This window comes from Protopterus annectens, chromosome 11.part0 (genome assembly GCF_019279795.1).
Source record: "Protopterus annectens isolate FY-2018-M chromosome 11.part0, PAN1.0, whole genome shotgun sequence".
Lineage (NCBI taxonomy): Eukaryota > Metazoa > Chordata > Ceratodontiformes > Protopteridae > Protopterus > Protopterus annectens.
The window spans coordinates 1,110,318,469-1,110,345,840 of record NC_056745.1 but is presented as its reverse complement, the minus strand read 5'-3'; the positions used below and the strand labels follow the sequence as shown (position 1 = coordinate 1,110,345,840).

At 35.8% G+C, this 27,372-nt stretch overlaps 1 protein-coding gene across 1 annotated transcript in view; it reads right to left on the bottom strand.

Annotated features, from left to right (window-relative positions):
- The window catches only part of LOC122815716 (sodium- and chloride-dependent GABA transporter 2-like), a 925,986-nt gene that overhangs the window by 726,464 nt on the left and 172,150 nt on the right, over positions 1-27,372 (bottom strand). Inside the window, exons 2-3 of the mRNA XM_044088464.1 lie at positions 26,886-27,090; positions 17,785-17,919 (exon numbers count right to left, since the gene is read on the bottom strand). Of these exons, the coding sequence (XP_043944399.1) occupies positions 17,785-17,919; positions 26,886-27,081 (331 nt within the window). The 5' untranslated portion in view covers positions 27,082-27,090. The remainder of the gene's footprint in view (positions 1-17,784; positions 17,920-26,885; positions 27,091-27,372) is intronic.

Genomic DNA, 27,372 nt, shown 5'->3' with positions numbered 1-27,372 from the left:
AAGACGTACTGTATCTAGTGCATGAGCAGGGTTATTGAGATTAAAGCCTTACAGGGCAGCTTTAACCATTTAATGGTGTGAACAAGATGCAGCTTTTCAAAAACAGCAACATGATTACAGTGGGAACCTAGAGACACAGATAGGGGAGTTTAGGTATGAAAATAGTCGGCTTGTGGAAACGTAGTGGGTAGGGAATCAGAAATACGTCATTGCATGATATGATATAATTCCAACACAAATGCAGCATTGTATACTGTTTGTATGATTGTACTGTTCTCCTTTCTTAAATATAAGTGGTTTGCACACACATACCTATCACTGTTAATGTACAATGTAATGAGAATGAAACTCTGTATACTGTAGATTACAGTGTGTATGCAAACCTGTACATTTTTTGTGAACATTTATTTTATTTTATTTCTTTTGTCTTATGTGTATATATTTGTTGGATCTTTTATCTCCAGGCCACTAGTGAAAGGGAGTTTTATTGCCCAGTCAGATTTACCCAGTAGTAAAATGCAATAAATAAATAAATAATAAATTATACACTTGTAGGCAGTACTGAAGCACATGCTTGGAGGAGCAACCATGTTCATGTTCTTGTGGAGATGTCTGCTAAAGTCCTAAGTTCTGCACCATAGGGGGAAGGGGGAGTGCAGGTGGATCCTTAGATTGTATCTTGGGGTGATTTTAGCCTAACTCCAAGATGGTGGTGGGAAACCATAGCTATGGCAAAAAACTCAGTAAGTGTAAGTTGAAAGTTGTGACATGGAATACAGAAGGGATAAATAATCAAAATAAAAGGGAAGGGGGGGTCAATGAAAATGATTTGGGAGTAGTTAGACATTGTATTTCTATAGGAAATATAATTAAGGATCATAGAAGTGGGGAAGCTACAAAAGAAGGAGTTTGTGTGGATTGACTACATATTTGATTGAAGAAGAGGAAGGAAGTGGGGAGGAGGATCCTAATAAAATGGGTGAAGAAACGGACAACATGGGAGGGTAGATGGAATTTGGTAAGATGTGAAAAGGAGGAGCTGGAGAGGGGTATAATGGGTGCAAATTATGGCTCTAATTCTGATGATAATGATGACTTTGAAATTCTTCATGAAAGCAACTTTAAATTAAGGCCTGACGAAGATAGACTGGACATAGGGCATCTTTATCCCATGTAACTGGAGATAGAGATGCCTTCTGGATCAGTAGAATTTCATAGGGGATGTCAAAAGACACCTAAGGTAGATATGGACAAATTTAATCTTCTAGGCATTTAGAGGATAAAGTATGGAAATAAGCTACAGATTATATTCTTTTTTTAAGTTTTTTTATTAAATTTTAACAAGCTACTAATCAATGACAAAAAACTGCAATATACAAGTTTAAATAATACAAGTTATATTCTTGAAGGACGTCACTAAATAGGTGAGCAGGCTGAATAGACTCAACATAAATAACTAGGAGAGGAGAGGTAGGAGATGTAGAGATTCTAGAGTGAAATCTTTCAGACCACATCATGCTGGCAATGAAATGATACATGGATACAGAGGAAAGAGGCAGATGGAAATGAAACCTAGACAAGTGAAGAGAAGTGAAACAAATGAGTTGGGTGAAGCAGACAATCAAGAATAATATGGGACAGCGTAGCAGGATTGGAACAAAAAAACAGGATAAACTGAAGACAGTATGAAGAGGAAGGACAGCATGAAAGGTAAGGAGTAAGAACAGGTGTAAAGAAGACAAAGAGGGATAGACAGACTATTAAAGAAGTGGCAAGAATGAGGAAGTAGGCAGTATGAAGACTGGAAAGAGCAGATATGAAACATAAAGGAGCTTAGAAAGAGACAAGAAGATAAGCAGATGGAAGACGAACTGAGCAGGAAAGACAGACAGTAGTGGGCTAAAAGGGACGCAGATGTGAAATTGTTAGTGGGTAGCTTAAATCAGCAGCACTAAGATTATTAAAAGCAAAGAGATTAGAGGTGTACAAAGTTTTTAAAGACAATTGTATAGGGAAAGGTCGATAATAAGAGGCAATTTTAAAGGACTGAAAGGAAGATAAGAAGGAGCTAATATGCTAATACTTTTTGTACTAAGTAATGATACATGAACCTTTTCTCCCTGAACCTATAATGAAAGGAGTCAATATTGGCCCAGCTAGATTTTTTCAGTAAACAAACAAACACATAAGTAAATGTCTGGTGTAGAAAAAATTATATCAGCCATTAAATATATGCAACCTGGGAAGGCAGTGGGCCCTGACTGCTTTACCTTGGAGTTTTAAAAGGTGGTGAAATTGAAAATAAGACGGGTCCACTTCTTAATTATGAAATCTCAAAATCCTGAACATCAGAATGCCGATGTCCGGATGTGCAAATTTTTGAAATCTTGAAGTTAAACAATTCAGATCACCCAACAGTGAGGAACGGTAACTTTACCATTTTCTTCATTGTAGTATGATCTTGGAGTTGGTATATTTAAGTAGCAGGGGGTGTGGGGGGTGCAAGGGGGCTTGCCCCGCTGCAGCAATGTGATATTTAACTTTTTTAGTTTTAGTTTTTATTTTTTTTTGCATTTTGAGATTTCAAAATCTCGAACATCTGAATGTCGGGATTCTGATGTTCATAGGTTCATAGGTTCATATGTAGGTACTAGGCTATTAGCCCTAGGGCCTATATAAGCCTAACCAAAAAGGTACCCTGGCTTTCGCCACCCAAGAAAATAATTTTCCTGTGCCCCTGTTGAGCAGAGCCACAGAGGTGATCCCCGGGGTGAATTTCCTATTTCCCATCCAATCATCAAGATTTTTCTTGAAGAGTGCTAATGAGGAGCTTTGTTTGATATAGATAGGTAGTTTGTTCCAGAGTATGGGAAGTCTCTGGGACAGGAATCTATCCCTCCAACATGTTCTGTTTATTGTGGTGACAAGGTTTAGGTCCCTAGAGCTCGGAGGGATTGGGATTTCTTTAAGTGGAGCGTGTCCAACAGCTCTGGGTTTGACATAGCTTTGTATGTTAGGCAGAAATTGCCTCTGAGTAGGTGATATGTGACAGAGTAAAGCTGGAGTTTTTTGAGACGATCTGCATAGGGCATCTGTTTGAGGCTGGTAATCCTCTTTGTGAGGTATTTCTGTGGCTTTTCCAGTTGTTGTAGATGTCTTGTGAGGTACATACCAAAAGGGGCGTTGTAGTCTATAATGGGTCTAATGAGTGATGAGTAGAGGGGATCAATGACCTCTTTTTTCCTGGATGAGAAACCTTTTGTGATGAGGTGTGCCATGTAGAAGGATTTTCTGACTACTGTGGCGATGTGATTATCAAAGGAGAGACTACTGTCCACCTGTGTCCCAAGGTCTCTTATCACACTTTTGGTGTTAAGTAGACTACCGCCTATGTGGTAGTTCACGGGTACGGGCTTTACTCTGTTACATATCGCCTACTCAGAGGTGATCTCTGCCTAATATACAAAGCTATGTCAAACCCAGAGCTGTTGGACATGCTTCACGTAAAGAAATCCCAATCCCTCCGAGCTACACGCTCTAGGGATCTAAACCTTGTCACCACAATAAACAGAACATGCTGGAGGGATATATTTCTGTCTCAGAGACTTCCCATACTCTGGAACAAACTACCTATCTATATCAAACAAAGCTCCTCATTACCACTCTTCAAGACAAATCTTGATGATTGGATGGAAGATAGGAAATTCACCCCGGGGATCACCTCTGTGGCTCTGCTTGACAGGGGCATAGGAAAATAATTTTCTTGGGTGGCAAAAGCCAGGGTACTGTTTGGCTAGGCTTACATAGGCCCTTACCTGATTGGTCGTCTTGGATTTTTTTCAACCATATCATAATAAATTCCCTGTGACTAACAAAGTCCTCTCAATGAAGAGAGTTTAATGAATCACTAGCATGGAAGGTGCCCATGTATAATGACATGACCAAAGCAGCCAATGTAGCAAAGGTGCAAAAATCAGGTACTGTATTATACAAGCCTCAAACAATGGTTGCCGAGGAGGTGTCTCCCTATTGTATTCCTGGGATCACAGAAAGCCCCACAAATATTCTCCCGACTCTTGATCAATTTGCTGGTCAGCCAGTGGCTGGATACTTCCTGACGACCCAAAAAACCTTCCAAACATCCTAAAGCTGCTAAGTGAACCTATAGTGTCTTAAGAGAATTGACTGAAGACATGACTACTAGGAAGTGAAGGATCAATGCCAAACCTCAACCTCAGTGATTGGAGGGCAATGACTTATAGAACACTCTGAAAATCTGAAGAGATGAAGAATAGGCCTTCCTGGTGGTGTTGGCCTATGACCTGACCAGCAATGATGTTACTACTCTTCGCCAATTAGCCAAACTTCCACAGGAATTTTCATGCCCATTGGTTCTGCATGTTTGGCCAGCTGACAAAACCTGGTGAACTGAAAATGGGAGAGACTAACAGCTATAGGATTGTGTCAGCTAGGCACATGCACACTAGGAAAAGACAGATTAATTTCTAAACTCAACAAAACTAATAGTCTGATAGAGTGAACCCATTTGGACTTGGAGGACTGTTTGCTGGTAGCATGGACAACCGTGGCATTGTCCAAATGAAATACTATTCTTCTGCTATGTAACTTATCCTTCCACACCAAAATAGCAACACAGATGGGGAAGATTTCCAGAAATGTAATATTCCTCCTCTCTTCTGACCAAGAGTCTAGCCATTTTTCAGCAAAACAGTTGTGTTGGAAATATCCACCCATACCAGACCCCTCTGCTGCATCTGTAAAAATGTTAAGATCACTGGAAGAAACCCATGGGGACTGCCAAAATGACACACCATTGAATTGGTTCAGAAATGTAAAAAAGAGCCAGAGGTCTTTCTTGACCCTTCTGGTCAGACAAAAATAGTACTGTTTAGACGTGTTTCATTTTCTCATCTTAAATATCTATATGCTATACTGTACAAGTTCAGATATTTTAATCTTTCATAATAACTTAAATTTTCACATCTATGGATGCCCTTGGTATATTTCTACTGTAGTCAAGGTTGGGTCTAATGTAATTAACAAAAATGACTTCATAATTTCTGACTTATGAGACATTATAAATCTTTTCATACAACCTTATTCCATAACTATCATTAACCAGTTGGTTGATATGATTAGAAAAACTCAAAGCTGGATCTACCCATATACCCAGGTCCTTAAATGAATCTACAGCTTCGATCACTGTGTGTTGTACTGAATATTCACCTTTCAATTTGTGTCTCCCAAATCTCATATGCTTATTTTTTTATGTATTTATCAGAATATTATTTTCCTGTGCCCAAATGGTCAATTTAGTCAAGCTCTTTTGCAGACATGTCCTATCTGTAACACATGGAAACAGTTTACCCATTTTCAAGTCATCTGCATACAGACTGTAGAACACCCCGAATGAAAAAGATAGATCTGAACGAGAAAATCGAAACAAGTATGGGTCTAGGACAAAGCCTTGTGGGACACCCTGACGGTAACCAACAATCTCTTCTGTCTAATTACTGCATGATATTTGCCATATCCTATTTATAAGCCATTCAGCTGTCTATTTTATCAAGAGTGCATCAATACCTAGTTTTTCTAATTTATTGATCAGTGTTTTGTATATGACCCTCTCAAAATACTGAAGTTAAATCTATATAAATTATATCACAGTACAATTTTTTATTTATAGCTGTTATTATATTGTTATAGAATATCATGTTACAGGTGGTAATAAATCTATTTTCAGCATCTGCATGCTGATATATGGTTTCAAGTCCTAACCTTTCTAGTTCTGACAATATTTTATCCAATATTACCTTCTTCATTATTCTTTCACAACATGAAAGTAGACTTAAGGGTCAGTCTTTATGACTCTGGGTTTGTCCTACTTGCCTTTCCCTTAAGGACAGATTTAATAAGCATGTCTCCAATCTTGAGGAATATCCCCACATTTATACAACCTAGTAAAAAATAGATATAATGGTACTGTAAGTTTTTGCTGAAGTGTTCTCAGGTCATTGTTACTAATTCCACCTCCTCCCTGTGCTTTGTTTGGATCCAATTTGCATAGTTCTTTTTCAATATAATATAATTCGATTTCATTATATGAGGTTGCCTGGATGTCACTAGGACAACTTATCACCCACTTTGTGGAGCCAAACTGATTTTGTAAATATATCTATAATCTGTTGTGTCTGCGAATAAATTTTAGAATCTACACACAGTTTATCAATTTGTATTTCTCTACTCCTTCCACATCTTATGTATTAATAAAATGGTTTCCTATTATGCTCAATATCTTTATATAGATTTTCTTCATATTTTCCTTGACCTTCTCTCACACTATGCTTAATTTGTTTGTCCATCTTGCTTATTTCAGTTTTCAAAGTTGTAGTTCGACCTCTTTTCTATTTATTATATTTTTGTCTCTGACCTTAATCATGTATCTTGTTCTTGTGGAAATATATCCCCCTGACATTCTATACCTAGATCTTGATATTAAACATTTTTTTTTAATTTTTTTTTGTACTCAAACAATTTCTCTTTTAAAACTTCCCACATTCCTTTTGCTGTTTTTCCACTGAACACATCACTCCTATTAGTTTTACATAGCAACTGTTTTGCTTCCATATCATCTGTAATAAATCTTCTGTTCATTTGTTTAGATTCCAGTTTGACAGAATTATCTAACAACAATTTAACCTTTATAATCCCATGATCACTGCTCATCAATGGTGGTAAAATTTGACATGCAATAACAGCATTTTTTTAAGAACACATAAAATGTCTACTGTATTCCATTCCCTGGTAGAGTTTTTTTACAATCTGAAGCAATTGTTGTTCCTGAACATACATTGTGAATAATTTCCAGCCACTATTATTCTTTCCTCCAAAGTTTCATGCAAGAAATGCATGGATTCCTCAAGGTGATCAGCACTTGACTTAAGTGGTTTATACATTCCAACAATTGTTATATGTTGCAGGGTTGTATTTATTGTCACAGTTATGCAGTCTATAGTATTGGTGTTATCATTGAACATGTAATAATCACAGGTCTCATAACTATCTTTAATCCCTATCATAACACATCCACCTGACTTTTTGTTAGAATGCCTATTACAGTAAAAAACATTTATACCCTGACAGAACTGGTTTCCAGTGATTGTTCTCTAACCATGTTTCATAAAAAATAACATCAATCATGTGGGAACGTAGCATTAACAACCACTGGAGATTAATCAAAAGTTGATATCTGTGAACTGTTAAAATTTCAACTTGGAAAAAAATCATGCCTTGTATTTGTCAAATATTGCAAAATATTTGCTGCAAAAAAAATCTCTTCCCTGATCTTAACAAATGCATGCTATCCTGTCTGAACACATCTACTCAAAATTAAGCTCAGATGCTCTACACATTTCCATTTTTTAAAACAGGACATTTTTTTCATGTAGGTATTTACCCAAAAATCTTTTCATTCACAGTGACCTGACTCTCCTTTCTATAGTGATTTGTGAAAAATATATCCTAATAACTTTACAAGCTATGCTATCTAAGAGGGCTGTACATTCCACACTAACAATCAGAGAGTCCTTGATGATGAGATAATTTGTACCAATGTGAATAAAAACAGATATGCACTTCCTTACATTAAGACATTCTAAGGCTTGTCTCACATCCTCTATTTTTACTCCTGGTAGGCATAACACTCTTCGATGTTTTATTTATTTATTTATTTTACATTTGTTGACCAGGCTGGTCCAACTGGATATATGTCCATTTTCAGTGGAGGCCCGGGAAGAAAAGCTCCACACTTCAGAATAGTATTTACAAGACATAGGTACATTGTAAATTTTTGTCTGTTATATAGTTACTTCCTTTTGACATATGAGTAACATGATTTCTATTAAAACACAGCTAAGGATGCAGATACAAAGATGAATAAAAAAATGTAGCACAATATTAACAGTACAGTTATACAGTAAATGTTTAAAACTATGTAAGCAAAAAGCACACTATTGAGCAATAAAGTCACACACACATTATTTTCTAGTAAACTATGTAAGCAAAAAGCACACTATTGAGCAATAAGGTCACACACACATTATTTGCTAGTATACGATTAGTTATTTAAATAGAACACTATTAATCAGTATAGTGACATGCACACTATTGTAAGTAAAGGATTAACTAGCTTATGCTGGTATGTAGAGAAGTGTCAGGATACAAATGTGGTAGTTAGTCTGAATTAGCACAGGAGCATAACCAGTGAGATTTAAGATATGTTTTAAGTTTGGTTTTAAATAAGAGAGCTGAGGATAGGGAGGTTAGGTGATCAGGGAGGGTGTTCCAGGTTTTTCCTACTGCGTTAGAGAACAGAGATGTTCATTATCTTTTCTGCAAATGTAAGTATCAGTTATTCTAATAATTGAATCTCCAATTGCAAGAATATCTTTTCTGACCAAATCTGAAGAATCTTCAACTTTGAATTCAATAATATCTGCTTCATCAGTGTTAGAAAGGAATGATTGTTAGAAAGGAATGATCTTCATCAGCATCAGTCTTATTAATCCCACTGTTTTCACTGAGTATTACATTTTGCAAGCATACAATTCTCATCCAGCTAGCTTTGAACATCCACAACTTGAGCCATGTTGTCAATGTTTGTTTTTCTCAACTTTTTTCTAAAAGTAATGCTCTTCAATCCTTCCACATTCAATTTTTATTTCTTCCTTTTCATCTGCCTTTGCCTCTTTTTTGGAAAAAAAATGCTGTCTTTTTCTGTAGACTGGAGGTTTTCTGCTAGAAAAATGTTATCATTCCTTGTAATCTGTGTGTTACATAACACATCAGTGTCTTTTTTAATATGTATTTTCTCTGCTTTACAGATGTTTATCAGTTTCTTTTTCCTCCTTGTCATTTGTTGTGAACTTCTTCCTTTCTTTCTATTTTTTATTCAATCCTCAGATTGCTAAAAACTTGTATACATAATTCAATAGTTGTCAGTGGCATTATCTTGTTTCATAGGGGTTGAGTGATATTTAAAGACAATAGACACATCCTTTGTTAAATGTGTTCTATTTGCTCTTTGCTTAAAATTGTTTACCTCACCAGTCCAGTCATTAATATATGTAACAACGGTTCTACAAGCCGTGCCAATTGCACAAGTGAAATCATCATCAGTAACTCTAGATTTACTACTAATATTGGTAAGCAAATGATCCAGCTTTTGACATGAGAAACACAGATCACCAGTGTTATTAGGAGTTATTTTTAAATATGCACGGCATTTATGACACTACAAGATATTTGTGGTTTAGCAAATCATTAATTGCATACTCATTTAAGGAATCCATATTCAGCTGCAAATGAATAAAAAATTCTAAAAGAAAAGAATAATCAAAATCAGTTACCCGAGAATTCAAAGATAACTTAAATCAACTTCTTTGAGAAAAATCACGCAAACAATATACCACTAAATATTAAATTAAGTACAATAAAGTTGTTGCTCTGATTGCACAAGTTTTGAAAGTCAGACAAAAGCTGGAATTCCTTTACATCATGTTCAAATGCTCACGGTAGCACCTCTTTTTAACAGTAAAGATCATTAAATCATAAACCAAGGTAAGGTTGTTTAGATAAGCTCTAAATTATCCTCTCTGCAGTCTGTATGACTTTAAAGCTGACTAGGTCACTTAGGATGGCTAGAGTTTACCTGTCAAAAACCTATCCCTTTCTAACAACAAAAAGAGAAAATTAAAGGCAAAAAAAATATAAATCAAACTAAATCTTCTTGTCTACAAGCTCTCCCTTCCCTCCTACAAACAATGAAAAACAGTGGTAAGAAATAAAATATAATTTTAAATAAAACTTCTTTTACTAGGCAACTCCACAGTCAATCACAAACCAAGACAGGATTATTTAGGTAATATCTTGGTTGTCCTCTCTGCAGTCTGTGTGAATTTATAGCTGACTAGGCTCCTTGGGCTAAAACCTATCCCTTTCTTACAACTGAAGGAAAAATTAAAGGTAAAACAGCAAAATAAAAATCTAAGTAAATCCTGTCTACAAGCTATCCATTCCTTCCTACAAACAGTGAAAAACAGTGATAAAAAATAAAAATTCAAATAAAAACATCTCTTACCAAGCTACTGTACAGTCAGTCACAACTCAATACAGGATTGTTTATTTATCTGATGACTAAATATTCTGAATGGCTGAGAGTGGAAGTCCATATAAGATTTTAGTCTAGGAGGGAGGATGGTTGTTCAGGTTCCTGGTACATGAAGTAGGTCGTTACTTATTTTGATTCATAAGCTTTGAGAGATAGGTACATTGTTGGCTTTTCTGATAGTTTGTGGGTTGAACGGAATCAATATGGGAAGGGTTCATATCGTTGATGAGGACTGGTTATCTTTCTTAAGTTATATTTTCTGTCAGTGATATAGGAAGTTTTAAACCAGGGTGATCAGACTTCAGTCAGGTTTCTAATAAGGCAAGGACATTTGATCTTTAGGAGATAGGCAGAGTTTCAAGTTCCGGTGGCTTGTTTCTGACATTCCATACATTTAGATGACTTTCTTATAGTCACTTTGCAGAAGTACAGGTGATGAAAGTGGTCTGATGATAAAGACTTATACTGTAAGGGGAGCAAGGGTTATAATAGACATCACCCATGACTATGAACAGGAAATGTTTTGAACTCATTACAAACCTCTTAAAAGAAACATACATAATTACATACATACACATATACATACATATATGCATACCTTAATAAATAGCATAAATTTTCAAGCTAATACCACTTTAATACTCACTTGCACTTTGGCTTTGGCCTACAAAGCTACATGCAAACTGAAAAAAACAAAAAAAACCCCACTAAAATGCATTGGATATGCAACTTGTTCATCAATCAACATTCTCTAGTCGCAATCAACACTGTTTTCTTTCACAGTAATTGCATCACTGATTTTCCTGATCTTAAATCCACAGTAACTTTCTCTAAAACAGTAACCTGTAATCCTCTACTGTTAATATTGTAAGCATTTGTAATGTGTGTAGACACATTATTTTTAAATGCTTAATTCCTAATGTGACTGGCATGTCTGATTATCAGCTCAAAGCAACTGCCAAGATACCATTTCCATTTGTCTTGAAATGAGATCATCAATATTAAAAATAACAGTCTAACAAAAATGCTTTAACGTAAAATTTAGTTGCATGTACAGTTAATGAAAACTGTCACAACAGATGTCATGTGCATTCATCTGTTCATTTTCTGTACTATGGGGCATTTCCAAGACCAGTCATGTTACAATTTATGGTTTAAATTTTAGTGAAACGTGGAAGGTACATATTTTTATACAAATTTAAGTTGCCCCATTTTCTTGCCCAGCAACCTTACATTTTTACAGTCTATTCCCTATTTACTGGATAGGGATGCATCGTTTTGGTGTGATATGTTATAGGTTTTCCAGAGTGGACTATTTTTATTGCTTTTCTTATTTGTTCAATCTCCAAGTGACAAAACAAATGAATGCCAGCAGATAAATAGGATCCAATAAATATTTTATTACAAAAAGAATAACATCATATAAATCAGACCGGTTTCGGCTGGCAAAAATAGCACAGCCTTCTTCAGTGATGAAAAAATAATCAAAAATGATGCATTTATATAGTAACTGAACTACATCCTATTGGTGCAATTATAATTGCTCATTGAGTCCAGGTGTGAATAATGCTCCTAATATGGTAATCCATTTCTTTTCTTTGGTATCAATCAAATAGTGCCATCCTGTCTTATTAAATCTATTGTCCCTTATAATATCAATAACTGTAAAAGAAAATTTGGCATTGGGATGTTTCAGACAATGTTTGAACAGAGCATTATTTGATTTTTTAGTTCTAATATTGCTCATATGTTCTGAAATGCGGAATCTTAAAGGCCTAGAAGTCTGGCCAACATAAAAAGCGCCACAGCTACATGTTACAAGATAAACAAGCCATTCACTACTGCAGTTTGCAAAAAATCATATTTCATAAACCCTCGGACAATTCCTGCTAGTAAACTCTTTTGTCTTTGCAATCTTGTCACAATTACTGCAATGTCCACATGGGAAACATCCTACCACTCGTTCCCCGGTTAATGTTGTTTGAACAAAAGATATATTGTCAGTATGATGTGTGTGCTTGTAATGATTAAAATGGGAAGCCAAATTTCTCCCTTTTCGAAATGAGAATAAGCATTTGTCAGATAATACCCCCGATAACTCAGGAATATTGGACAAAATATTCCAATTGGTATTTATACTATGCATTAAAACATTAGTATTCCTGGCATAAGTAGTCACAAACCTGATTGGCTGTGTGACACTGTTGTCCTTATTTTTATATTTCAAAAACTCTTCCCTGGGGTGTGTATTGACCCAATTGCTTGCTTTGATGACATGTCCCATAGGATAACCTCTATCACGGCATCTATTGATGAGATTAAATCTATCTTTTTCAAAATCCTCTGGCTGAGAACAAATCCTTCTGGAACGAATAAATTGTGATTTAGGTATGTTTTTGGCAATATGCGGAGGATGAAAGCTGGAGGCGTGAAGGACAGTATTGTATTTGGGATACTTCCTAAATACTTGAGTAGCCAAAGTGCCATCTTTCTGTCTAGTTATTAGTACATCAAGAAAGGTAATTGTTTCAACATGGTAGTTTATAGTAAACTGTAAACCCCATATGTTGTTATTAAGGTACAAAACAAATTCCATTAAGTACTCAGCATCTGCCCTCCACACCATCTAGCAATCATCCAAATACCTCCTCCAAATATCAATTTCAGGGAGGTAAATATTATGGCTAACATCATATATGATGTATTCTTCAATATAAGCCATAAAAAGGTCGGCATAAATGGGAGCAAAAGATGCTCCCATAGCCGTACCCTTAACCTGCCAAAAACATACGTCTTCATAAAAAAACACGTTATGTGTAAGAACCAATTCAGCCATGCCGACAAGAAAGGTATTGAAATCTCCATCATAAATGCAAGCAATATTGAGCCAATAAGCTATAGCATCCAGCCCCACTTGATGTGGTATATTCGTATAAAGGGCACTTACATCCAGTGTACACATCAGCCAATCAGGTTCCAATTGGACATCAGAAATAATCTCCAAGTGCCCATTTATTCTAGTTTTTGGTCAAAAGGGAACCAGAGACTATCCTAGCACTTAATAATCGCAAAGTACAGAAGCTAATTCCAAATAGGATGCCAGTCTATCATGGGATGTATACCAAGTACCACCCACACAGGGCACAGACATTTAGAGGCAATCTGGAGGGCTGCCAGTTTGTCTACTGCATGCCATTGGTGAGTGAGGAAGGAAGAGACAGAAGTACCTAGCATAACCCCACACATATGTAGGGAGTACATGCAGAGTCTGCATGAAGGCTCCCCAGCCAAGTGCTGTGAAACAGCAACACTAGTTACTGCACTGCTGTCGGCCCTGTAACACTGGATTACTGTTTGTCCACTAACATTGGATCACTGTCTGCCCATTAACATGTCATAATAGTGGGAATATTGTGGTCTTGCTGTAGGATCTGTACTACATTACAGCTGTTTTTAATCTACAGTATACTTGAGAAGCATTATTTTCTGTTTTCTAGTTTTTACATAGGCTGCACTTACTAGTTTTGAAACAACTGTTACTGCTCTCCCTGTTTCTTTTCTTTTTGTTATATTGTTTCTGCCTTCCCTGCTTTCTGTTTGACACAGTTGCTACTGATTTCACTGTTCCCACAGAAAGAGCTACAACTGAAATTCTAGCCCAGCTAGGACCACAGACTTACTGTTACTGTTTTCCCTGCTGCCACAGAAATAACTACAATTGCTTGAAATTCAATCCCAGCTCGGACCACAGACTTGTAGCACAGACTTGCAGTATTGAGAGCATTGTGATTTGCTGCAAGACCTGTGTTACAGGGCTTCATTGGCTTTTTAAATTAGTTTACCTTTTAGCTCATCTTCTACAATGTTGTCTACGCTGTACTAACAAGGACTTTGAATCAAGACTCTGAACAGTGTGAAGAACCAGGAAAAACTGAGACAAGAGCTTTGCTGATTGTGGCGGACTCCAGGTATTCAAAATAGCATTTATTCACCAAAAGAAGGGATAATTTATTTCAACTTTGAATTGCATATTTGTGTTCTACATAAAGTTATCTATCTACCTATACATTTATTTCTGCATTTCATGCAACTGTATTTTTTAAACTAAAGTAGTTTACCTGTGATTTCAGCCTGGTCTGGTGCCATAATCTTTTAATTTGATTTTCAGTAGTGGGAGTATTATGTTTTACTGTGGGGTCTGTGCTACAAACTGCTTTCATAAACAATTATTTCACAATTCCTGCCATTTTAACCTCCTTATTGCTAATAGAAACTGTACTTGCACACTCTACTTGGTCTGGTGCCATAATCTTGTAGTTTAATTTGCAATAGTGGGAATATTATTTGCTATAGGATCTGTGCTCCATAAATCTTTTATAAACATTTGTTTCACATTTCCTGATTTTATACATACTTCCAGCTAAAAGTTATTGACTTGCTCAAATCTGCCTAGTCTAGAGTGATAGTCTTATAAGTTGGATTCACAATAATGGGAGAATTCTGATTTTGCTGCAGGATCTGTGCTATATCACAACAGTTTTTGATCTACATTATACTCGGGAAGCATTATTTTCTGGTAGTTAGTGCTACATAAGCTTACTATTTTGAAACAATTGTTATTGGTCTCCCTCTTTCTTTTCTGCTTGTTTTCAGCCTTCCATGCCTTTGGTTTAATACAATTGGTACTCATTTCCCTGCCTCTACAGGAATAGCTTCAGTATCGTGTAATTCTAGCCCAGCTAGGATCACAAAGTTGTAGTTTAGACTCAAAGGTATTAGGGCACTGTGATTTGCTACAAGATCTGTGCTACAGAGCCCCATTGGCTGTAGTTTCTGAGTGATTCTCTGTCTAGATTGAAACCCCCCAAACCTAGAAAGCTCTGCTGTTTAAGTGGAAACATTTACAATTGCATAGAAGCAGCTATACTCAAAAGAAGAAAGTGCAGAGCAAATGCTAAAAACAAGCCATGCTGGTAGAATCATGCATAAATACGGCTTATAACAAAAGGAAGAGAATAGTAGCCCAAAATAAACAATTCAACACTCAGAAAACTAACTAAGCAAATCAGTAACATTATAAAAACTATAAAGGCCTAATTTGGGAATAAAATAGACACCCAGGCCAATGATAACCACAAAGCCTTCTTCATTTATATCCACAATCTCAAAGGCAATACACAGCAGTGTGTTGAGCTAATTATAACCAGTGCCACCTATATGGAAGTCATGGAAATGACAAACGTACTAGCTCAGTAATTCAACTCAAACTTCACTACCCCCATCCCCAGTAATCCCACACAAAATATCATGAAACAAAACAATCCAAGCTATTGCACAGAACCAACTCCTGGAAGTGTTCTCAAAGGCCAAAAATGTGGCTTTTGTGGGTCCTGACAATATCCTAAGATGCATCTTGAATAGCATGAAGCAAGATATTTGTAAGCCCCTAAAAACACTTGTCAACATCAGCCACCAAAATGGCTTCATACCAAGTGAATGGAGGACTGCAACATTCATAGCCCAGCAAAAGGGCAGGTCATCCCCCACTCTAGGCACTTACTGTCCCATAAGTCTGAACAACCTCATATGTAAAAAACATAGAAATAATCATCAAGGATCTAATCAGTAAAGACTTAGAAAACCTCCAAACACTGGACCCATCACAGTTTGGTTTTGTCGAGAGTGGGTCATGTCTACTCAATCTAGTGGATTTTTTCAAAAAATCACCAAAGCAATGGATGAAGGGAAGACAGTACCCACTGCTTGCCTTTACTTGGCCAAGGCTTTTAATACTATACACCACTCATGCATTGTGGATAAGCTTGCCAAGCTAGGAATAAACCTCTATATTACCTGATGGATTGGTATCTGGCTCACATGATAGGACAGATGAAGTCAGGGTAGTGCTAACCACCTCGACAAAAAGACCTGTCATAAGTGGGGTCTCACAGGGCTCTGTTCTGTGACAACTGTTATTTGGCCTCTACTTCTCTGAAGTCAAAGCAAACATCAAGGACAAAGTCTGTGAATGACTTCAAGCTGGAAACAGTCACTGAATCCCCCAAGGACTCAGGAATCCTATGTGAAGACTTGTCCCAAACAAATAACTGGTATTAGAGTCAGACTCAAAATAAATGACAAAAGGTGCATTATTATGTCCTTTGGAAGATCAACTACCCTCTGGGAATTCTCACATTGACAATATGCCCCTTACAATAGACCCAGTAGTGAGGGATTTGAATACTTATGTTGACAGTGACCTAGCTTTAGACCAACGTGTCTACTGTTGTGAGGAAGTCCTTCTATACTGCACAGCTTACAAATAAAGGGTAAAGTTTATAAGCATTGTTATTTCAAGAATATAGGATAAAATCACAAGTAAGATTAGATTATTAAATACACTGTGCCAGTTTAAATTACTTTGCTGGTTGAATTGGTGGTGAAATTTATGACAAACAGTAAATCAGCATTCCTTGATAGATTTTAGACCTGAATGCTGTAGAAAATCAATTACGAATCAATTATGAGTCAAAATTTGCTCAGTGTCTGCCCACTAACACTGCATCAGTATCTATGTATTAACAGTGTGTCTATGTCTGCTCACTTACTGTGTGACACTATGCTGTGATTTTTTTTTACATTAAATGTTTGCTGATGGAGAGCTGTGGCTAACATGAAAAGTATTGCTTTCAATTGATTGCATTGCACTTCTAGTCTATGTGAAACTGTACACTTTATGAGTTTTTCATTTTTTGGCAATACATGCATTTTTTTTTTTAATTTAAAAATCACACATCACCTTTGACAGCATGACAAGTGGTGATTTTCTTACAGTTGAGTTGGCAATCCAGTCTGAAAGTTTAATGAAAAAGTATTCCTTTAACTTGACTACAATTTCTGTCAGTAAAGATGCCCCAGTCTCACTTGTCCATGGGATCAGTCATGTGACTCCTGTGGCTTAGACAGAAAGCTCAGGGTTTGCAGAATTAATTACTTTCAGAAAAAAAAAAAGCTCTGACATGTCAGACAGCTACTACTGCAGAGCATGCAAACTAATGTGACTTTTTATTGGCAAGAAACTAAATGATAGATATGAATCCCTTAAATTACTGTAGGAAAAACATTAGTTAGATGTTAAATTATTGTTAGGAACTGAGTCTGAAGTCTAAGTACACAAAGTGTCATTTTAATTTAAATGTTATCTATTTGTGTTTATATTTGTTGGAGTAGATCATTGATCCATATGGACTTTTTCAGACACATCCTGGGTGCATTTTCTGATTAAGCGACTTGCTGATACTGGAATATTATGTTTCTAATGACATCATTATTTTGATAAAATGGCCTTATTATCTAACAGACTTAGTTATATGGAAAAGGTAATAATGTGAAATGATACAGTCCACCTGAAGTACATAACCAAAATCTTCTCTTAACATTAGATCACTGAGTAAACAACCTAGGATAAGTATGCAGGTAAATCACAAACTTTCTTAATATTAGATCACTGAAAAAAAAAACACAGGATATGTATGCAGATAAATTATGAACTATTTCTTATTTATATAAAATGGAATGAAAGTTATGATAATTACCTTCAAAAAGTGGGCAGAGCTTTCTCCAGCATGTGATTCCACCTTGGGAGGTATATTGACCAATGGAAATTTCCATAAAGAATACTGGGATTCCACAGGTGACCAAGAAGAGGATATAAGGAACAAAAAATGCACCTAGAAACAGACAGAATAAATTAATCACTTACTGCACCTTGTAACTAACATTAACAATATACCTTAATCTCATTATTTCATGTTACCAATGAAAGAAACTCTTGTTAAATTCCACTTCAATTAAAAAATATATCAGATTTGATTAAGAATTCAGGTTCCTGACATGGTGGTGAAGTACCTTGCATTGCTTACACAGGGAAATTTCACCTCTTAAGTACAGTACTTAATATATTCAACAAAAAGGCTGCTGCACGTCTGAAAAGGTAATTCCACTGGGGTAACATCAACTGAAAAAGGGTGTTAATCTCACACTCAGCAACATTCATGTTAACATTTGTACCCTCTCTGTTATACAGACAGTGGCTCAACAGGTAGCAACTCACCTTTGGTGATGGAGGATTGGCATTCCCACTCCAAGTCTCTGATACTGGCAATGCAGTATAAGTGGGTGCTGTACTTCTGAATGTGCCATCTTTCAGATGAGACATTAAACTGATGACCTATCTGCCTTAGCTGGTGGTAGCTTATGTGGATGTAAAAGATCCTTCAGCACTAATCAGAAAGAAGAGCAGGGGGTCTTTAATTTTACACAAAAATTACAAAAGAGCACATTTTACATATTAACATATTTACAAATGTACAAAGGAAATATAAACAATAAGAATTATGGATAACAAACATAAAAATAAATAACATAAGTGAATTCTCAGAAAGACACTCTGGCTTATAAAATTGATAAAAAAATCCCAAAAGGAAAAAATAAACAATAATAAATCGTTTACACCTCCACTCTTTTGATCCTGATCAAAATTTTAATCTATGCAAATTTTCAGTCATACAATACATCTTTTTACATAATACTTCTTTTCTTCTTGCTACACCAAATAGCAAAGAAAATTACTCTACATATTTTCTCAGCAAGTACATCTCATGGCATCCCATAGTCTCCAAACCTTACAATAGTCATTGATACATTTTTATTTCCTCAAATGGTAATTCCTTGTGTAACATACCCCAAAATGCTGAACTCTAGTGCATTTTAAGAAAACATGCTCATCATCATCATCTTTTGCATTACATCATTGCCCATGACACCTCCTTTCTACAAAAGTTTTATACTTCATGTTTTGTTTAACAGGTAATTTTAGTAAGGGTAGCCACCAAAAAGTCAGGATATTCAGATATTCCTCCATACCAGATTATTCTCTTTTCAATTGCTTTTCTTTCTTGTGCATTTCTGTTAACACAACCATCTTCATAATAGGAAAGTTCCATAACAGCAGTAAACCGCAGTTTTCTATCAGCCACCAAGCCATGTAAACTTATTTTCCACTAATAAATCCTATTCTGAAATTCCTTCATTTTTACTTTCTCATCAAATCTTACTTTCTTTTCTTTTTCATAACTATCCCAAAAACAGTGATATCTTTTAAATAAAAAATTTACTCCCAAATATTTGTCCCTAATTTTAATGCTTTGAAATATATACATACATATAAATATTTCAAGTGTGGGCATTAATGCCCTTCTAAACTGCCAGTATATGCAATATAAATATATATATATATATATATATATATATATATATATATATATATATAGTTGGCCAATGGGGAGTTTGGTCAACATCTGTTTAATCAACCACATTTGGTCAATTATACAGCTAGTCAACAAGTTTGCGAGCTTGACAATCCCCAGGTAGGGGAATTTTCCCTTTCCCCAGGGATTATGCAGTCTCAGAGCTAGTATATATTGTTAGCAGGGGTGTAGAGGCACAGCCCCACTCATTGGGGATTTTTGGGGGGCTTGAACCCCTAGACAAAATAATGTTTACCTCGGCACATGCCTACTAGGTTGTCAAAGTTTCAGTTTTCAATGTAGATTGGATTTCCTTCAGGATGTTGACAGGCGTGTTAACTGACCAACTGAAGATAACTCATATATTATACACAAATGCACATATAAACACACACACACACACACACACACACACACACACACACACACACACACACACACACACACACACACACACACATGTACATACATATAAAATATGGGATATTTAAGAAACCAAAAAAATTAGAAAAAAAGTGGTGCTACTTAGCTTTCAAAAATTACCATAGTCCTAAAAGTAAGTCGAGATTGAAGTAGAAAAAATATTTACTTCTCTTATCAAATCTTCCAGATTCAACTATATCTTCAACTTGATCTTGAAAGTTGAAAGCAGTGACAAAAAGTGTCTTTAGTTATATCAGAAAACTTAAAATGGGAAATTGTAATCTGACTCACTGTGAATAACAAAAATTAAAGAAACTATGGGTCACAAACCTAGAAGATACAGCAAACGTACCTGAAAGAAAAAAAAAACATATGTTTCACAGAAAGACAAGACATATACCAGAATTTCTCTTAGTTATGAAGTGGGAAATTGGCTTTGCTTTACCAAATATGCTGCTGACTGCAAATTTAGTCACATTTAGTTGCACAAACATGTCACCAATGAATTGCCCAGAAATGCATTTACTATCAAGACACTTTTGTCATACAAAATTCATAATAGACTTCTTCAGATGGTAGGTAAGAGCAAGAACTGTGGGATGTGGTAAAAGTAGTGGAAAATGTTTTGCCAACAAGTTTACTGGCTAGAATGGTGTCCCACTGGTGCTGACAAGTGGCCTGATGAAGTTCTAAATTTAGCTTTACTTCTTGAAGTTATTTAGATCAGGTAGCTGTAAAGAAATAGTGCCAGAGCCAAATAGCAACCGTCAACTTTATCACTTTGTAAATAGTTATATTTTTTAATAAAGAAGATTAAAACAATAAATATCCAGAGGATATAACCCCACTCCCAGCAAAGGATACATGGGACCTGATTCACCCCAAATAAGTTAATTTAAATGAATATAATTAAATACAACACTCAGTGCAACAGAAAGAAAAGCTAATTTCTATTTATTTTGGCAGAAAGGAAAGTGGACCTTGTAAGTTGTCTTGAGTCTTCTCTTTACTAGACATCTTTTCAAAGTCTACCTTCAGGTAAAAGGGAAGATATAAGGAAGGAGGACATATTTTTCTTTCATGAGCGTTTTCTCTAAAATGCAAGCATGCTCATGATATGAAAAGTAAGTTGACTTAGCTCAGAGTAGCCTACATAATCTCTAAGCACTTAACTAAAGAAGCCAGGTAATCCATTGCTATCAATGCTTTGTTTGTCAAACTGGAATATGCCCTACCATTTATTGACTTACATTCCCTTCAAAATTCTAAACTGCCACAAATGATGCTGTCTATACTTTGACCAGTCTCAGTAACCACATTGCTTAACATTAAAAAATACAACTGCCTCTCAGTCAAAACGAGGGCATTCTTTCTCCTGAACATATGGACGTATAAATTACTGAACAATTGCTACAGTTCCACCTTAACAATCTCACCATTCATACTGTCTAAGAAATTCAGACTCTAACCCCTTATTAGATCGCCATATACAATAGCAATTGCTAAGACAATATTTCCCCAAATAGTACCAGAATCTTTGTCTAATATCTGACAGAATAATGTCCCTTCAAAGACTTTAAACAATTGATGAAGAAATAGATGAAAGAATCCTTTCTTTATCGCTGCTTTGACAATCATGGCTATACCTATCACCTAATAACACTGTATGTTATTTAGGTTCCCTATCCCATCTATCCCTATCCCATCTGGCATCAGAGAATTTCTAGCCACTTTACTTTCTCTGACACCCTTACTGCCTCAGACCTACTTTTCAGTCAACCACACTTTACCTCCTTTCAGCTTACTCCCAGCTCATCTCCTGCAATAATCCTCTCTTCATTGTTTTAATCTACCAAGTTACATTTTATTATATACAATGTTTTCAGATGTATCTTATCATATGTGTAACCATTGCCAATTGTAACCCTTTTCTGTGAATGTTGTCAATGTGATATTTTAATTTCACTGTAAAATGCTGTCACCATATTGCCAACAAACTCAGGTCATGGCTGAAAAGCTTTTTTGGACAGATGCATTTACCTGGTCAACAAATGTATAAATAAATAAATATGAAAAGGTCTTTGGACATTTCTATTGATTTTCTTTACCACCGTTTGCAAGGGTTTTATACTGCTCATTCCTTAAACTAAGCTGCACATAATGAGGTATCTCTTTACTTTAAAATGTATGGCCTCCAAAATTCCAAAGAACACTTCCACTGTTTTATTTTGAATGGAACTCCTAAAAGCATACTCTAAAATATACACATCATGAGTCATATTTTCTACTGCTATGTTTAGTTTTAACAAAATGAAATGCAAACAAATTTAAAAACCTTATGAAATTTATCTGACAGTAATAAAGATACCTCTCATGTCCTAGTAGAACAACTGCTCAAAATTAGATAACCATGAGTCTCTTGTTCATATTGTACATCCTTAGACATGTTACTCCTGAGTATTCTTTCCTATCATTTGACACATGCATGCATATAGGTAGACAGATAATTGGACATAGATATAGCTATCGCTATATAGATAAAGATATAGATATAGATATAGATATAGATATAGGAAGACAGACAGTTAGATAGATAGATAGATAGATAGACAGACAGATAGATAGATATAGAGACATACATTGGGAAGGGGGAGAGAGAGTGAGAGAGAGAAAGAGTCGCATATCCCTCCACTATACTATCCTCAAATATTGTTACTATATTTGTTTATATTGACTAATGTGTTACTGCACAATCACAAAAAACATGCACTACACCGTTTCAGATTCTGATTGTTTGGTGATGTGCTAATGTGTGTAACCACTTTTGAATATGGCATATAACGTGTGGAATCCACTGAGGAAGGGGACTTTACAATGGAACATCATATTCTTCAGTCACAATGCAGAAAATCATGACTGCAATATCTAAATTGTGAAAGAGCATCACATCAACAAATCACAGTACAAAATAACATAAAACACTTAAAAACAATAGCTTTTTTGTAAGGGGTCTGCACATTTCACACTTCTGTTTGTATCTATAGCTACATTTATATATCTGTGAGTACATGACCTTGCTACAAAGGAAGAATCTGAGAGAAAAAAAACAAGCACAACATTATTAAAATACCAACATCATCTAAATGGGATTTAAATTATTTAATATTGCTAGATCAGACAACAAACAGTATGATTAACAACAGTGCTAGTGAGTAAGGGACTGCAAATGTAGAAAATAACAGCAATAAAGAAAAAATATTTAATATTAGGCTTCAGCGTTTTAATGATCTGAATGAGTAAATGACAGTATGGGTATACGTATATTTTTGATTGGGATGTATATTATATATTAGTCTTTTAATAGGCAATGTACGTACAGACTTGTGAATGATATAACTGCTTTCAGTCTAGGTCTAATTTACAAAAAAGATGCAAGCATACTTAAAAACAGTCATTGGAAACACTTGCTATCTTAATACTGTCTTTCTCAATTTTCCTTTTGTTGCTGCAGAACATAGTTACAAAATGAGATTAAAAATATATAAAGAACTTAAGCATCCTACAGCTACTTGTAAACAGATAAATCACATAGGATAACCAAACCAATGTGTCAATTGTGTTAGCGTATACTCATGCTTAACTTGTGAATTTGGTAACTTGGGCTATGCAGTTGTGGTCAGCCCATGCCAGCTGTAAGTATATCCAATCAGAAAACAATTGAAGCACTGTTGAAAGGAGATGCCCAACACCGGTCAGCCACAGAATAAATCCAAAGTTTATTGTATGCGAAAACTATCCAAAATACATGCAATGTGCATGTATTTTGGATAGTTTTCGCATACAATAAACTTTGGATTTATTCTGTGGCTGACATCTCCTTCAACAGTGCTTCAATTGTTTCTTGGTTGGTTTTGCACTGTTTCTTCTATTTATTCGTGGTTACTATATCCAATCAGAACCCATATGCTAGCATGGATTACCATTAGAAGTACATGCACAGCCATCTTCATCCTAAGTCATAACATAAAATAGGCAAATGTGTTCTCTTGCAGCCAGAATTATATTACATTTTTGTTACTACTTCTGGAATAGAGATACAGCTGCAAACTTGGTTTCTGTAGTATAATGTTTAGCTTGGCTTTAAAATTAAAAAAGTTGCCAAAATGATAGCTGAAATAAATTAACTAAATATCAATTAACTGATTATCATATTCTTTGTATAGGCAACAACGTATCAAAACCATTAAATATAGTTCATTAATTTGACAATAACATTTTATGTTAGCTGTAGAAAATCCTCTCTCTAGCTTTTCAATCCCTTTTGCCCCCCCCCACAACACCTTGCTAATGTGTGCTAACCCTAACCATATCCCTAAACCCAACCCTGCACCTTATTACAGAAAAAAACTTTCTGTCACACTATCAGTACACAAGATAGATTCAGAAACATGCACATGTACCAAAAAATGCACACAACATGAAAGCCATCCTGTTATATACCCCTTAACCTAGCCGACCAACACCCACACAGACACACTCCCTACCCTTGCACCAACCCATTTACTTCTGTTTACATTCTGAATTGTCAACATTTTAATACTGCAGCTTAGACTGTCAACACTCTTAACTGTTAACTGGACCCATATACAGTACATGTAATCATACATGATCTTGCACATGGAGTAGTTAGCAAAGTAAAGAAAAAATAATGTTTATTCTTTTATTTGTTTGATATTTCAAACTGCAGCCATATCTATTATCTATGCCAATATCTGCATCTCTGTATATATACACACACACACACACACACACACACACACACACACACACACACACACACACACACACACACACACACTGAATCAGTGTTATACTCTAGTTAACAAAGTTAAAAATAAATAAATGAAATGTGTTTTTAAAAATACATGCATCTACAATGAGGATTTACCCTTTTCACCGCTGTAGTATGATCTCAGACTTGGTATACATAATTTGCAGGGCTATGTGGGACCCAACCCCCACACATGGGGGTGCAGGGGGTCAAAAATGTTGAAAATGGCATTTTTTTTAAATGAAGTATTTAAATGGAGCAGCTATTTTTGTCAGTGCTCTGTGACCTACATTGAAAACCTCCATTTGGTCTGTGCATGTGCAGTAGGTATTTTGTCCTTACATGTTTCAACATCATGAAGTTTTGTTTTTCTAAGCATTCAATCTTCTCATCTCAGTAATTTCAGTTTTGGTTATTTGAACATTTGATCTACTCTACTGAAGTAGATCCATATATATATATATATATATATATATATATATATATATCTATATCTTTATATAGATATAGATATATATGTATCTGTATATAGATATTTAGTGTCTGTGTATGTGCATGTTTCTAAAAAATGAAAAATGTAGACTACACACAGCACATGCTCTTAAATGTAATCTCACCATGCAGTTAAAACACGTTTTTTTTTTTTAAGGTGGAAGCCCCCCTACATACATCACTCATTATAAACAAACTCTGATAAAGGAAAATATGAGGAAAGGGCAAATTCCCCAAATCCCGGTAGTATAGCAATATCAGAAATGTCTATAAATCTCCAGTCAACCAAACTGAGCAAGCAGGAAAGCTGCCAATACTTGTAGCAGTCATTTATTTGGTAGAAAACACCCTAGTTGTTGTGTCTTTCGGCTTTTCTCGGTTAGGGGTCGCCACAGCAGAACTCCGGTCCGCTAATGATTGGCAGTAGATTTTTACGTGCCGAGTTGCCAGCCCTGACGCACAATCTTCAATGAAGGTACGCCCATTCACGCATGTCTCCACACAGAAGATGCTCTAGCTGAGAATCGAACAGGACAACGTCTTACTGTGAGGCAACAAACACCCTAGTGAGAATCATAAATAAGGGACCAGAAAAGAGCAATTAGACAAATGAGTGATTGCACATTTTTAAGAATCACATTGGGTTGAATTCAAGCTTTATATAGTGTAGGTGTGTAGAAGTATGGAGATAAAATAAATGATTGGCTGAAAATCTGGTTGTTTGAAAATATGCAAGCCTGCGTTATAACGAATACGATATATGTGTGAGTGCATACAGCTACTCACTCGGCTAATAACACACTGCAGTGCCTTAATTCTTACTCATTTTGCATGGTAAACATTTTCCCCTGTAGTTTAAATCAAATTTTTCTTTCTATTGTGCAGATGGTTTGTTTAGTCATTAGACTTGTTAAAAAAGGATTTCTTTGCAAGTGGGGCAGGAAAGAAGTGAAACTGATATGACCTTATTCGTTGAATTTCATGATGTCACAATGAACTTTTGTAAAAGTAAAAATAGTTACAACTGCTATTATTACAAAGTTTTGGATTAATTGCGGTCATAAATTAAACAAATGAATGATAAAAATCTCTGCACTTGTCTCGGTGGTACGGTGGTAGCGTTACCTCACAGCAAGAGGTTCTCCCGTTCGATTCTCGGCTGGGCTTGGGAGTGCCTTCTGTGTGGAGTCTGCATGTCCTCCCTGCAGTTGGGCAGCGTTCGAAAGACATGCGTGCGTAAATGGGCTTGCCTTTGTTGAAGGTTGGGCGTCGAGCTGGCACCTCGGCTTTTTGTAAAAACTACTGCCAATCATTAGCGAACCGGAGTTCCACTGTGGTGACCCCTTACCGGGAAAAAGCCGAAAGACAAACAACAACAGCAATGATAAAAATCTCCTTATCTTTATCACACTATTGCAATTTAAAATAGTCATTTAAACTTAATAGTATTCTGCAACAATTGCAGTACTGATTGTAATCTGATTAAAATTTTGGGAAACTATGAAACCTGTGAGAGCACAAAATTCACTTTGATAGTATATTAACAAGTATGGCAAGGGCAAGACATTTTTCAGGACAAAGAAAAGTATTTTTTTTGTTCTATATGCTATCACTTATTTATTATGCAGCATACTTTAATTACCTCCTCCATTTTTGTAACAGAGATAAGGGAATCTCCAAACATTTCCTAGTCCAATAATTTCTCCTGCCACAGAGAGGATAAATTCCAATTTGTTTTTCCACCGACCTCGTTGCAACACAATGTCTTCACTTGAATCATTTACTTGATTGCTAACTTGAGCTACAGTGTGTTCTTTAGAAGAGATTTTCTTGCCCATAGCACCGACCTATTGAGAGGAAAAGAGCACAAAGTTAACTGTGGAAGTATCATTTGAAAAATTCAGCGTATTAAAGACAAGTAAATATCTATATGTTATGCGTGGCAACTGCTTTGTTATGGTCTTCTTGGTTGGGTCCTGTTTGCACTCTTTATATTTCCTTGGGGATTTTGCCTTTTTCTTTCTATCATTGATTGCTAACCAGACCTCTGTGGCACGTAGGAACAGATCTTTCTTGAGACCAAATCTTACAGAACATAAGCTTTCCTGCAGTTATGACACGCTGAATTG